At 34.6% G+C, this 14,010-nt stretch overlaps 1 protein-coding gene across 2 annotated transcripts in view; it reads right to left on the bottom strand.

The window, feature by feature from the left end:
* Positions 1 to 11,492: 11,492 nt before the first annotated feature.
* LOC145242177 (uncharacterized) overlaps positions 11,493 to 14,010 on the bottom strand; it is a 102,917-nt gene continuing 100,399 nt past the window's right edge. For both annotated transcript variants that reach the window (XM_080105170.1, XM_080105169.1), the window contains exon 2: positions 11,493 to 13,175. In XM_080105170.1, the coding sequence (XP_079961296.1) occupies positions 12,353 to 13,175 (823 nt within the window). In that variant the 3' untranslated portion in view covers positions 11,493 to 12,352. The remainder of the gene's footprint in view (positions 13,176 to 14,010) is intronic.

Consider the following 14,010-nt stretch of genomic DNA (forward strand, 5'->3'; position numbering starts at 1 on the left):
GCCTAAATCAAAACGCGGATTTCATGAGCAAAGCTTCTTTCTTAGAACTGCACGCCTGTGGAACTCTGTTCCGTCTGCCTGCTTCCCTCCGGACTACAACTTGGATGTCTTCAAGTCTAATGTTAACAAATTCCTAATGAACCGCCCCCCCTAATTAAACACTTCATAAAATCTCCTCACTAACGTGATGTACTGTCAATAACCCTTATCCCTGAGTGGCTTCCAGGCCTTGATAAGTGGTGATCACTGTGTAAAAAAAAAAAAAAAAGTTCACCGGAAGTAAAATGAAATAAAATTTTTTTTTTAAATCTCTCACCACCGTGTTTATTTTTTGTCCTGTTGCTTGAACATACATCCACTGCGTATGTATGTATGCATGTATGTATGTATGTATGTATGTATGTATGTATGTCGAAAGATGGTTCTGTTGTCATTAAGGATCCAGAAAATATCTTGAAAAGATGGCAAGAGCACTTTACTGATGTGTTTCACAATCCCTCAGCAGTAGATGCTGATGCAATTGATAGCCTACCACAATGTGATATCATATTCAGAATGGATCGTTTGCCTAATCTGGTTGAGGTGCAGTTGGTTATCGCATAAATCAGCAGTGGCAAGGCACCTGGTTTGGATGGTGTTCCGGTGGAACTTCTTGGGATTGCAGGTGTGAATATTGCTAATGCTATCCTTGGTTTTGTTGAGGAAATCTGGGAAGGTGCTCCTGTTCCACAGGATTGGATTGATGGTGTCTTGGTGACCCTGTTTAAAGGAAAGGGACAGAAGAATGTTTGTGACCACTACCGTGGGATTATGCTTTTGGAAGCTGTTGGGAAAGTTCTCACACGACTTCTATTAAACAGGTTACTGGAGGATGTTTGTCCTAATGCTATTCCAGAGTTACAAAGTGACTTTAGGTCTGGCAGAAGAACCATGGATATGATTTTTCAGCCCGGCAAGTCCAGGAGAAATGCATTGAACTAGAGATACCACTGCATCAGGTGTTTGTGGATCTAACCAAAGCATTTGACACCATTAACAGGATGCTCTCTGGTTAATCTTAAAGAAAGTAGGGTGTCCTCCAACCTTTGTTATAATATTCAAGGAACTGCACAGGGACATGAAAGCTTGAGTCTCGTTTAACGGAAAATTGTCTGATGAAATCCCAGTAAACAAAGGTGTCAAACAAGGTGATATTCCTGCCCCTACTCTTTTCTCTATATATTTTGCTGCTCTACTTGCTCATACGTTTTGATATTGCAATAGGGGTGTCATGTTAAAGTTTCGAACCACAGGTCGCATTTTGAATCTTAGAAGATTTAATGCCAGAAGCAAGCTGCATCATGTCTTAGTCAAGGAGTTACTGTATGCAGACGATGCTGTTTTTTTGTCACACACTGAGACTGATATGCAGCATATAATGAATAGCTTTGCTGACTCCTGCACTGCCTTTGGTCTGAGGATTAGTCTCTCTAAAACAAAGGTGATGTTCACTCCTGCACCGGGCTAGTCATACGTGGAGCCGAACATCATGGTCTGTGGTGCTAGACTGGGAGTAGTTGATTCATTTGTGTACCTTGTCAAGGGATGGCTGTCTCGACACTGAAATCCACAGGCGAATTTAGAAGGCATCTGTAGCTTTTGGAAGGTTGGAGAAGAGAGTGTGGTCTGATCGTGGCATCACAGACATAACTAAGATCTGCGTTTACAAGACCTGTGTGCTAACCACACTGTTGTATTCATCGGAGACATGGACAATTCATCAAAGGCACATTAAATGGCTTGAACGATTTCACCAAAAATGCTAGAGACGTATCTTAAACATCCAGTGGCAAGCCCAAGTACCCAATACTGAAGTCCTTGTGAGAGCATGTTGCTCTAGTGTTGAGACCCTTGTAATCAGATCTCACATGCATTGGGTGGGCCACTTGGTTCGAATGAAAGATTGTAGGCTGCCAAAACAAATCTTTTACAGGGAGCTGGAAAATGGCAAGCGCCGTCAACACAAGCCTAGGAAGAGGTTCAGGGACTCTACAAAGAATAATTTGAAAGTCTTACAAATCGACATTGACACATGGGAAGAACTTACTCTGCAAAGGCCGAACTGGCAAAAGCTTGTATGTGAAAGTTGTGATGCTCTAGTGAAAAGAAAGCAGGCCCACAGCAATCTGAAGTGAGAGCTTCGCAAAGGTTTAATTGATGGAAATGCGACACTTGTGAACGAGTGATTTTATCAAAAGGTGACTACGTCAACCACCTTAAGTCGCACAAAACTCCTTCTCAGGTCAACTTTGCATCTGTTAGTCCAAACCAAACGATCTGTTTAACATGCAGCAAAGTTTGCAAGTCTACTGCTGGTTTGAGAAGACATGTGATTGTTTATAGGAATACTCTTCAACCTCCAGAGGAAGTCAATACTCTTCAACCTCCAGAGGAAGTCGACTCAATGTAAATTGCTCAATTTGTATGTCACAGGAGTGAGATCGCATGGACGACAAGATTGGAAGAACTCAATGTGACGCTGATCATCTGGAAAAATGCAGCAATCATCATGTATGTATGTATGTATGTATGTATGTTTGTTTGGTTGTATCATTCAAACACTACTGTGTTTGAATATATGGTTAAGTGTTAGTTTTACTAATTTAGAACTGCTTTAAAGCTTCACCACTCACTCATTTTGCAATCCAAATTCAAACAATTTTTACAGTTTATAGGTCGCCTTCTCAGCTATATTTTGAATTAAAAATGTTAAATTTTCGTTCATTAAAACAAAAGTTATAATAAAATTACTGGTGTTCAAAAGTCTTCCGAATAAGTAAGGAACATGAGAAAGACTTTACCTTCTCTCTTTGGGAAGGGGTTATTTTATTGATAATTACTTGAAGTGCCCCTACTGAGGAATGATGACAGAGCTGCTCAGGCATAGTTCGTTTATCCTCGTGTGCTGGTTTTCCAAAACCTCATCTGATCTCTTGTCAAACCATTTGGAGTGAAGGTAAACAAACCCAATTGTTTGTTATATCTTCAGTGTCTGTGTCGCAAGCTCGTGTCCATTTTTTTTTTCACTTCAGACAAATCTCCCGTACAAAAAAACATCCATCGTCTTCATCACCAATCCTATAATTTATAGGCATATAGGAGTGACGCATATTTAACCTTTATGAAAGTTTGCATATTAAAGCCGACCGCCCGACATCTCACAAAATGCAAATTTAAACTTTTGACTTCTAAACAAAAGTTGAAATCCCAATGTATTTCAAACAAGGCCCAGTAGTCGAACGAAACCTATCATAACGTCATTTATTGACAAATTTAGATTCAGCTCATCAAGACACAGATTGCTTGACATGAAATTAAATTTGAAATTCAAACATGTTATTGTAGCATAGTATTAGAAACTTAAATCGAGCAAAAATTTGAGCATTGTTGTGCCGCTGTAATTCTCAGACTTTATACAAGATTATCACAGCACAACAATGGATTTATATATTTATATATTTTTGAATCCTTTGAAATAAGTAAGTTGTGTATTTATTTATTTGCAGACTGGTATCCTCATCTAAACAACAACAACTATAAAGATGAAGATAACAGTTCACAAATAAATAAATAAATAAATAAATAAATAAACCAATTACTCAACTCAAAGGATTCCAATAAAAAAAATAGTATATAATGCCATTCGGTACGGACCCGAAAATGGAAGGCCAGAAAGAACGAAAACTTGGATTTATAAAACCAAAATATCCTTCGAGGCTCATGGCGCAGTGGATAGAGGCATTGAAGCTCTACGGTCCCGGGTGAACATTGTCTGAATATGGTGGCTTCAATCCTATCCAAAGCCGGCCAGAGGTTTGTTTGGCCAAAACGTGGTGAGACGACAACAACTATGGAAGGCAGTAATTACTGAGGATACAGTTACAAGTGTTCCTATTCCGTCATGATTAATCACCTGAAGAAGGCCAGAGGATGAGTTGGCTGAAATGTGGTGAAACAACAACAACTATGACGATGAGGATAACAGTCTGCAAATAAACAGATAAATACACAACAATGGCGTCGTGAAGCTACAATAAATAAAGGAGAATATCATTTAATAAGTCCACATCACTCACTCACGGATTCGGGGACACTTCCATTGTCTTCTCCACAAAGTTTTACATAAGATTACTAGCATGGTATACAAATGAGATATCTAAATAAATAGACAAAACCTCGGTAATCACGAGACTTGATATGCAATTAATCGACACAGCCTCCGTTCAGTCTCAAAAGACAAAGGATACCCTCGTAGACGTAGCAGCGCATGTAATTGTGAGGCAAGGGTTGCATAATCACCAACCACACCTCTCGTGAATCGCCACTGCTTGAGTCCAGTGGCAAGGAGAAGTCCAGGATGACTAGAAACAATACTGAGATAAGCGGATACCACATACATCACATTGAAGTCCCAAATGGTCACCCATTTTAGTACTGACCAGGTTCAATATTGCTTAACTTCGGTGATCCAGAGGGAACCGGTTTGTTAATGTGATTATGCCGTACATAAGACCTAACATACGATTAATATGGAGTAACAAATGGCGTTGCCTATAGGATGCATGATGCATGAACACACTGGACAATCCAGACTCCGTAAAAGGATGAAGATAGAAGTGTCCATTAAAAAGGATCGAAGAGCAAATGTAAGAGTGCCAAATACTTTCCAGAATGGTCAGACGCAGTGAGGGGTCAGATGACGGTGTCGAAACTCGACAGGTTCACGAAGGTAATGCAAATGGGATACTGAAATAAATAGAACATGCCGAGACTTACGAGGGCCTTCAATAAGCTTCCAGACGTTTTTTGTATGGCCACTTTTATTGATACTATGCACATACTTTTATTGATACTATGCACATGAACCTCTAACCCCCTTAAAAGTAATCTCCTCCAGCTGCAATGCACTTGTTTTATCATTCCAACAACTTCTGGAAGGTCCCATGGAAGCCCTCTTGTGTGAGCGTATCAATGATCCTCATCACAGCCTCTTTCATCTCGTTGTCTCATAACGACAGCCTCTAAGGTTTTCCTTGAGCTTAGGGAATAAGCAAAAGTCATAGGGGGCAAGGTCTGGACTATAGGGAGGGTGAGGAACTGTCTTGATGCTCATCTTAGTCAAATAGTCTGTGAAAAGAATGAAGTTGTGGACTGGTGCATGCGAGCAAATCTTCCGCATCTTCAGTTCCTTGCGAATAATTGTGTGTACAGTTCCCACACTGACATCAAACTGTGCACTTATTGTCTCTATAGACACACAACGGTCCTTATCCATGAAATTCTTTATTTTGACAATTAACTCTGGTGTTCTGACTTCCTTATACTCCCCACACCTCTCACCATCTCTCACAGACTCCCTGCATTCCTTGAATCTCTTACACGCCACTTAAAAACTGCTACACTCGCTGGCGATTAATAACTTATGAGTATTCTGATCTGTACCCACCGGACACTGGCTGGCCATATTCCATTTTAATAAGATAATCTAGTATAATAATGGTTGGTGCGATTTGGAATTTTTTTCATTTCTATTTTAAAGTATGTTTACGAATACGATGATAACAATCAAAGCAAAAGCAAGCGTAATAATATATAGATTGGTTAGACATGTCATAAGATGTATAGCAATAAAATTGGTCAGTCATGTCATAAGATGTATAGCAATAAAATTGGTCAGTCATGCCATAAGATGTATAGCAATAAAATTGGTCAGTCATGTCATAAGATGTATAGCAATAAAATTAGTCAGTCATGTCATAAGATGTATAGCAATAAAATTGGTCAGTCATGTCATAAGATGTATAGCAATAAAATCGGTCAGTCATGTCATAAGATGTATAGCAATAAAATTGGTCAGTCATGTCATAAAATGTATAACAAAAAAATCGGTCAGTCATGTCATAAGATGTATAGCAATAAAATCGGTCAGTCATGCCATAAGATGTATAGCAATAAAATTGGTCAGTCATGTCATAAGAGATATAGCAATAAAATGGGTCAGTCATGTCATAAGATGTATAGCAATAAAATTGGTCAGTCATGTCATAAGATGTATAGCAATAAAATTGGTCAGTCAAGTCATAAAATGTATAGCAATAAAATCGGTCAGTCATGTCATAAGATGTATAGGAATAAAATTGGTCAGTCATGTCATAAGATGTATAGCAATAAAATTGGTCAGTCATGTCATAAGAGATATAGCAATAAAATGGGTCAGTCATGTCATAAGATGTATAGCAATAAAATTGGTCAGTCATGTCATAAGATGTATAGCAATAAAATGGGTCAGTCATGTCATAAGATGTATAGCAATAAAATTGGTCAGTCATGTCATAAGATGTATAGCAATAAAATTGGTCAGTCATGTCATAAGATGTATAGCAATAAAATTGGTCAGTCATGTCATAAAATGTATAGCAATAAAATCGGTCAGTCATGTCATAAGATGTATAGCAATAAAATCGGTCAGTCATGTCATAAGATGTATAGCAATAAAATTGGTCAGTCATGTCATAAGAGATATAGCAATAAAATGGGTCAGTCATGTCATAAGATGTATAGCAATAAAATTGGTCAGTCATGTCATAAGATGTATAGCAATAAAATTGGTCAGTCATGTCATAAGATGTATAGCAATAAAATTGGTCAGTCATGTCATAAAATGTATAGCAATAAAATCGGTCAGTCATGTCATAAGAGATATAGCAATAAAATGGGTCAGTCATGTCATAAGATGTATAGCAATAAAATTGGTCAGTCATGTCATAAGATGTATAGCAATAAAATTGGTCAGTCATGTCATAAGATGTATAGCAATAAAATTGGTCAGTCATGTCATAAAATGTATAGCAATAAAATCGGTCAGTCATGTCATAATATGTATAGGAATAAAATTGGTCAGTCATGTCATAAGATGTATAGCAATAAAATTGGTCAGTCATGTCATAAGATGCATAGCAATAAAATTGGTCAGTCATGTCATAAGAGATATAGCAATAAAATGGGTCAGTCATGTCATAAGATGTATAGCAATAAAATGGGTCAGTCATGTCATAAGATGCATAGCAATAAAATTGGTCAGTCATGTCATAAGAGATATAGCAATAAAATGGGTCAGTCATGTCATAAGATGTATAGCAATAAAATTGGTCAGTCATGTCATAAGATGTATAGCAATAAAATTAGTCAGTCATGTCATAAGATGTATAGCAATAAAATACTGAATTCTCAAGAGTCTACGAAGATTTTAAATGCTCGTACAAAAAAGTTTGAAAACTTATTGAAGACACATCGTGTACGAGATTAAAACAGTATTAGAGTTGATTATTATAATGGATTATTATATTTGCCATTTAAACCCACATTAACGTTCGGATATTCCTCCAAATCCTTTCGCTATTTACATCAAAGGATTCATTTTCTAAATTTTGGGATTATATCATCAGTTTATGATATAGCTATTCAAAGCCTTGTCACTAATTCAGTCCTAAATGAAAGTACATTTGGGTTTTTTGGGGGGGTGGGGTATAGACAGGTTTATGTGTGATTATCTATGTGTCAGAAAAGATGCCCTACCTTTCAGACTGAGGGCCTACCACCCTGTAACCAAAGCCTATAATTTATATTTTCATCATAACTTTTTAATTTCATTAAAAACAAACAAAAAAACTATTGATATTTACACCAAAATATAGAAAATTGCATAATGAATCCTTTGGTGTAAATAGCAAAAGGATTTGAAGTATATATTTATAGAACAATAACCTTATCCAGATTTAAAGGACTCAATATCAAATATTAAAACCAAAACATATAGTGTTCCAGCCTTCCTAATATAAGTAGAAAAGGTATTAATTAATTAAATTTACAATATTTTATTCAAAACAAGTAATACGAAATAAAAGTGAAAGGTTCCTATTTGCTCCGAAACTAAAACGGGCCTCAAATGCTTGGATTTTTTATAGACCGTTCTTTTATGGGTTTTAGCAGGTTAAAATAGTTTTAGTGTGTGTGTCAATGGATAGATATAGTGAAATTCCTTTCAATTTCTTATGATAACTTATTTAATTATGGGGATATTTTCATAAAGTGTAAATGTTTAACAACATCCTCATAAAGTATCACTGGATTGTCACGAATAACAAGGACGTGACCAGGGCGATGAAAACAAAGTTCCGACCACTGTTATGGTCTTTGGTGAGGTTTCAAGTAAGAATCTCATCTAGGGAAAATGTTCACCACAAAAAGAATTAGAGGCCAAACTTCATAAAGAGTGGAAGAAAATAGATCCTACCACCTGCAACAATTTGACCAATAATATGCAAAAATGAATAAAAGCTGTTATAAAGGCAAAAGTAGGACATTCCAAATATTGATTGATTGTTAAAATAGATTTAATAATGTTTACATCACTATTCTTAACCTAAAAATATATAAGTTTGAAATCATAATTTCGATTTTTACTGGTGCTCCATATTTTTTAACATGGCTGTATATATATATATATATATATATATATATATATATATATATATATATATATATATATATATATATATAAGTAGGTTGTAGTTTGCTTGAAGCATTGTTGAAGAAAATTATAAGGTAAAATTAAAAGCCAAGAACAATGCGAGATTTTTTTTTTATATAGAGTAAAATTAAATGCAAACAAAAGAAATAAAGTTCTTTTTTTGTTGTTTGTTTTTTCTTTTTCACACAAATTTTAACGCTAAACAACAGTAATTTTTTTTTCTGTTGTATTCAATGGTGATATATATATATCACCATTGAATACAACAGAAAAAAAAAATTACTGTTGTTTAGCGTTAAAATTTGTGTGAAAAAGAAAAAACAAACAACAAAAAAAGAACTTTATTTCTTTTGTTTGCATTTAATTTTACTCTATATAAAAAAAAAATCTCGCATTGTTCTTGGCTTTTAATTTTACCTTATATATATATATATATATATATATATATATATATATATATATATATATATATATATATATCCACTTATCTTGTGCTTCCTTTTTAAAATTAAATATGTTTTTAACTCTTTTTCAAGATGTTTTTTAACATATTTTATTAATCATTTGTTCACATATATATATATATATATATATATAACTACTTCATTTACTCACATAAAAATAATATACGAAAGTATAGATTTATGCGTGAACTTTAAGTATTTACTTCAAAAGTGCTCAATACGTAGATAGAGCTAGTTAGTAATTTATAAAATATATATGGCGATTAAGCTACACTGAATATTCGGCGTTTCATCCACTCTAGGATTCCTCAGGCTTAAGGGGCGCGGTGGATACTAGAAAGCTGATTGGCTAACTAAATCATCAATAGAAGAGGACCATATAAAAACGATAAACAACCACAGAATTCGCGCATAAGCCTGAGGAATCCTAGAGTGGATGAAACGCCGAATATTCAGTGTAGCTTAATCGCCATATATATTTTATAAATTACTATATATATATATATATATATATATATATATAACAAGCGGACCAAAAGCCACCACTGGTGAATCCATCATTATTTAAAGCATTCGTGGAAATTTTATCAATGTCCCACTCCACCGAATCTCCTTTGATTTGACAACAATGTGCAATCTATTCGAAGGAGGAGTAGCAGCTGATGTTGCTCAGAAATGATTTGGGCAGCGGAAAAGTCATACCACATCCGAGAGTGGTAACCGAGCCAAACCTCTTGGAAAACACTGAGAAGATAGAAGAGGAACACCCAAAAATATTCCCATCGTGTGTAGTCACCCGTGCTCAGACTACATAGGAGAATACGAGGATGAATGACAGACAAAGTTATAAGATGATCGACCTATCCCAATTGTTCTTGACACTGAGATAGGGGCAGATCCCCAAATGATATTTCCAACAAACAGTTTCCTGTTAGTAAAACAGTTGTGCCTTTTAAGAAAACAGTTTTTCATGCTAAATCACAGAGCAATACTGAAAATAAAAATGTGTCAACTTTGAAAGATTTTCACATTGAATCTTCAAATTTTGAGAATTTAACTAAGAATGGACACAAGTTATCAGCTAACCATTCTGATATACACAATAACACTGCGCCAGTACATGGATTGTTGGGTGCGGATGCTTTAAAAGTTTTAGATCCTAGGAGTTCAGTGAATTGTGCTTAAGATAATGTATTTCGGTTATCGAAAGGATTAATACTTTTTGGTGACATTCCAAGTTTTAAGTTGAATAGTGTAAATTCTTTCAATAATAAATGTTTAGTGACAGGCGATTTTTTGTTTTTAATATTGATATTTTTTCAACAATTCCCCATATATTGTGTGTCTCTATGCCTATAAATCTCTTCTGTAAAAAAAGGGCAACTAATCCAGGGTTTGATATAGAGTTTTAAGTTATTTTTCATGAAAAAAAAGGTCAGAGTTAAAAACTTTAATTAAAGTTTTTCCCTATTATCGAATTGTGTTTCCATCTGTTTTTACATCGTCCAAATCTGAGGGGTTTATTGATTTACTATTTAAAATAAAACTCTAGCTACATGTTTAATGTACTATGAATTATACTATGAAGATTCGGTGTGTTAGCTATTGAAATGAATCATATATGAACAGTGAAATTTACACTTTCATGTTATTTTTTGTATATATTTCTTTTGAGAGATAATAAGATTTAAACTTTCTTGATTTAACAATTACTTCGATTATGACCGATTTTCATTTACAAGATTGCATTACAGTTATAAGACTTTTCACTTCTAAATGTGTGTTTTAGTTAGCGATTGTGAAATTTGGCTTCTGAATCAGTAACGCACAAAATAGAAAATTTTCGAATTTTCAACAAACTTTGAAAAGCCAACTTCGATGGCTAATTGAACTACCAAAAATATAAATTTGGTTTTATTGTTTATATTAAAAGAAAAATTTAGTTTGATTTCTATTGTGTTATGAATTATAAAGATTCAATGTGTTAACTGTTAGAATGAATATTATATATGTTATGAATCATATTATAAAGATTCAATGTGTTAACTGTTAAAATGAATATTATGTGAAGATAAAAATTATGCTTCTCTGTCATCTTGTTATATACTGGTTGTATATAACTGTGTGCATATACATAAATATATTTATGTCTGTGTATCCATTATCATCTCTAGTGTTTGTGATTGTATATCAATACATGTGATCATCTAGCATGTATAATGTTTATTGCATCTGCATGCGTGCAGACATTTTAGACATTCAAATAACAGTTAACACAAAACATTCATTGTATGTCGGCGAACAGTTCTTTACAAGGATGAACAACATTTTTATGTGAGGGTACATCAGACCAAAAAGAGAACATACTTTCTTCCATCAGTTGGTCTTGACTGACGGGTCTGTAAAAGCTGCAATGAAGATTTCTTCCATCCAAAAAGAACGACAGTCAACACCTGCGATTATATTTTATACAACTTTATTTCCTGATGTTCGTCTTGGAGTTGCAAACATTTTCTTCTTATTTTTACATTTTCTATAATGTCCGCCACTAGACCTCAGTGACAAAATCTCTTCTGCGCAAACTCCTGTCCACTCTCTAACTGTCTAACTCTGCATCTGAATGACTCTCCCCTGTAACTGTTTGCTTACGTGTACATATAAAAAAATTATCTCTTCGTTTGTTAACTGACGTCACAGTCAATCTTATTGTTATTCTAAATTAAATTTTGTTTTGCTAAAACCCACACTCCAATCTTCATTATATAAACAAACCCTACAACATTTTATTGATTTAAATATCTATCTGGCTTAAATATTTATGATCCCACGACTCCAAATCTAATTGTTTTATTTTTCCAATATTCCTTTTTTTGTTATTGAAATATTTTCTCTGATTATTTTTTATTCCATTTTGTGTCATTCATTTTTTTTTTTTACATGATACGTTACAATTTTTAGCGACAGGCGATTTTTTGTTTTTAATATTAATGTTTTTTCGACTTAATGCACACCACCATATTGTGTGGCTCTATGCATATAAATAAGAGTCCCATCATTTGTCTACATTTCTATAATAATAATAATAATAATAATAATAATAATAATAATCTGTTCACTTAGGTTACTCATCGACGCTCGGGAGGGCTAATATACAACAATTTCAGCTTAAAAAATTTAACTTTTTTCAAAGATCTATGTCCCCAGATTAAATTTTTTTAATGAAATTTTGGCTTGAGATACCTACATGTATAAGTACTCATGACTGGCAAGAAGTTGACCAAAACAATATCATTTATCCACTGTTGCATGTGGATGATATTCATGTGGAATATCGCCTGCTTTTTAAAAGCTTCTCCAAGCCTTTCCAGTTGATATCGCAAGCATCATCATGATTTCTTAAAGAGAGAAGGAGAATTTCAAGTCCCCCTCTTGCAAAACCTTCCATCGTACCCCATTGATAAAGTGCATTCTTCAGTTTATTGTGTTCACTTTCAAAGGTGAGTTGAGACGATTCCGAGTTTGGAGAGACCCCCCTGAAATTTCGAAGGCCGAGCTCTAGGGGAATCCAACGCCACCACGACAACTGCTCGCTGCTGCAGCGAACGTTGTTCAACACATGCCCGAGCAGATTTGGCGTCAGAATAAGTCCATCAGCAAGATCCAGAATGTGTTTGTCCTTGCCGTCCGAACACCACGACGGACACGGATCACTGCTTTCTTGAATTAGACGCGCCGCTAGTTTACTGCGAGATATCTCGTGACTTCTCAGACATTTAAGAAATAAATCGAAGACAGTTGTCTCCCCTTTCACATCATCGTTTCTGATTTTCCGTTCCAGAATGTAAACAAGCCGCCAACACATCCACTTTGGGTGCAGTTGGCTTTTTATTTGGAAATAATCCTTTTGATTGAAAATTCCTTCTTTGAGAAAAGCCACCAGGACATGCTGCATGTCAGCTCGCTGTAGTTGTCGGGCGAGGTTGTGTCGGAAACGGCGGATTCTATTGTGATTTTGGTAGTTAGGATTCGGGTCTGTCTGAAGAAATGTGTCCATCTCTTTACTCAAAGTGAATTCTTTGATGTTTTCATTTTGATTGCTGCGTAGAAATGGTGAATCATTTTCAGAGTTCTCATTGTTCTGCCTGAAAAAGAAAAAGAATGAAAGATATTGTCAAAATATTAAATAATCTCATGACAGACTACAATGGTTGAAACACTCAGATGCTGCTGATGTTAGCATCTGATTTTGCTTGCATATATATTAGTGTTGGGACGATTAATCAGAATCAGAATCAGGAATTGGAAAAATCGGATCTTTCAGGGGTATCGGAATCGGCATCAGAATCGGAAAAATTTGTACTTATTTTCCGATGCCAAAAACGATTCTTTTAATTGTCTTTTTTTATTCGATTTTGTTTCAAGCAAAATCTTCCACTGCTAATAGTAATGATAAACTAATAAATATTTATCGATTTTTAAGCTACTATTGAAATTAAAATCTATAGATTATCCTTCCACATGTGTATTTTTATGTTTGAAAAAACATCTGCAAATTTAACTTGCGTTTTTATGGTAATTGAGAAAAAATAACAACGCTATAGTTTAAAGATTTATAAAGAATCAGAATCTGTAATTATATCGGAATCAGGAATTTAGTACAGAATCTGTGATTGTATCGGAATCGGGAAAAATGTTGGAATCGCCCCATCACTAATATATACTAATATCTATATTAATTAAATAATTTCAACTGTATTGAACTAAAAGAACAATATTCTTTTTTTACAAAAGTGCTCAATACATATTTCATAAGTGGAATTACATAAATATCAGGGAAACTGCTCAGATTAATCAAATGTTACAATGATATTGTTTTGTCAGGTGTTCAACAACGGCAAAAAAAAAAAAAAAATTACGAAAATAATAAATAAATGAAATAATAAAAAAATATTTGCAAAGCTGACCTTCGGCAAACTG

Source organism: Euprymna scolopes, chromosome 21, assembly GCF_053919585.1.
Source record: "Euprymna scolopes isolate OS-2025 chromosome 21, ASM5391958v1, whole genome shotgun sequence".
In the NCBI taxonomy this organism is placed as follows: Eukaryota; Metazoa; Mollusca; class Cephalopoda; order Sepiida; family Sepiolidae; genus Euprymna; species Euprymna scolopes.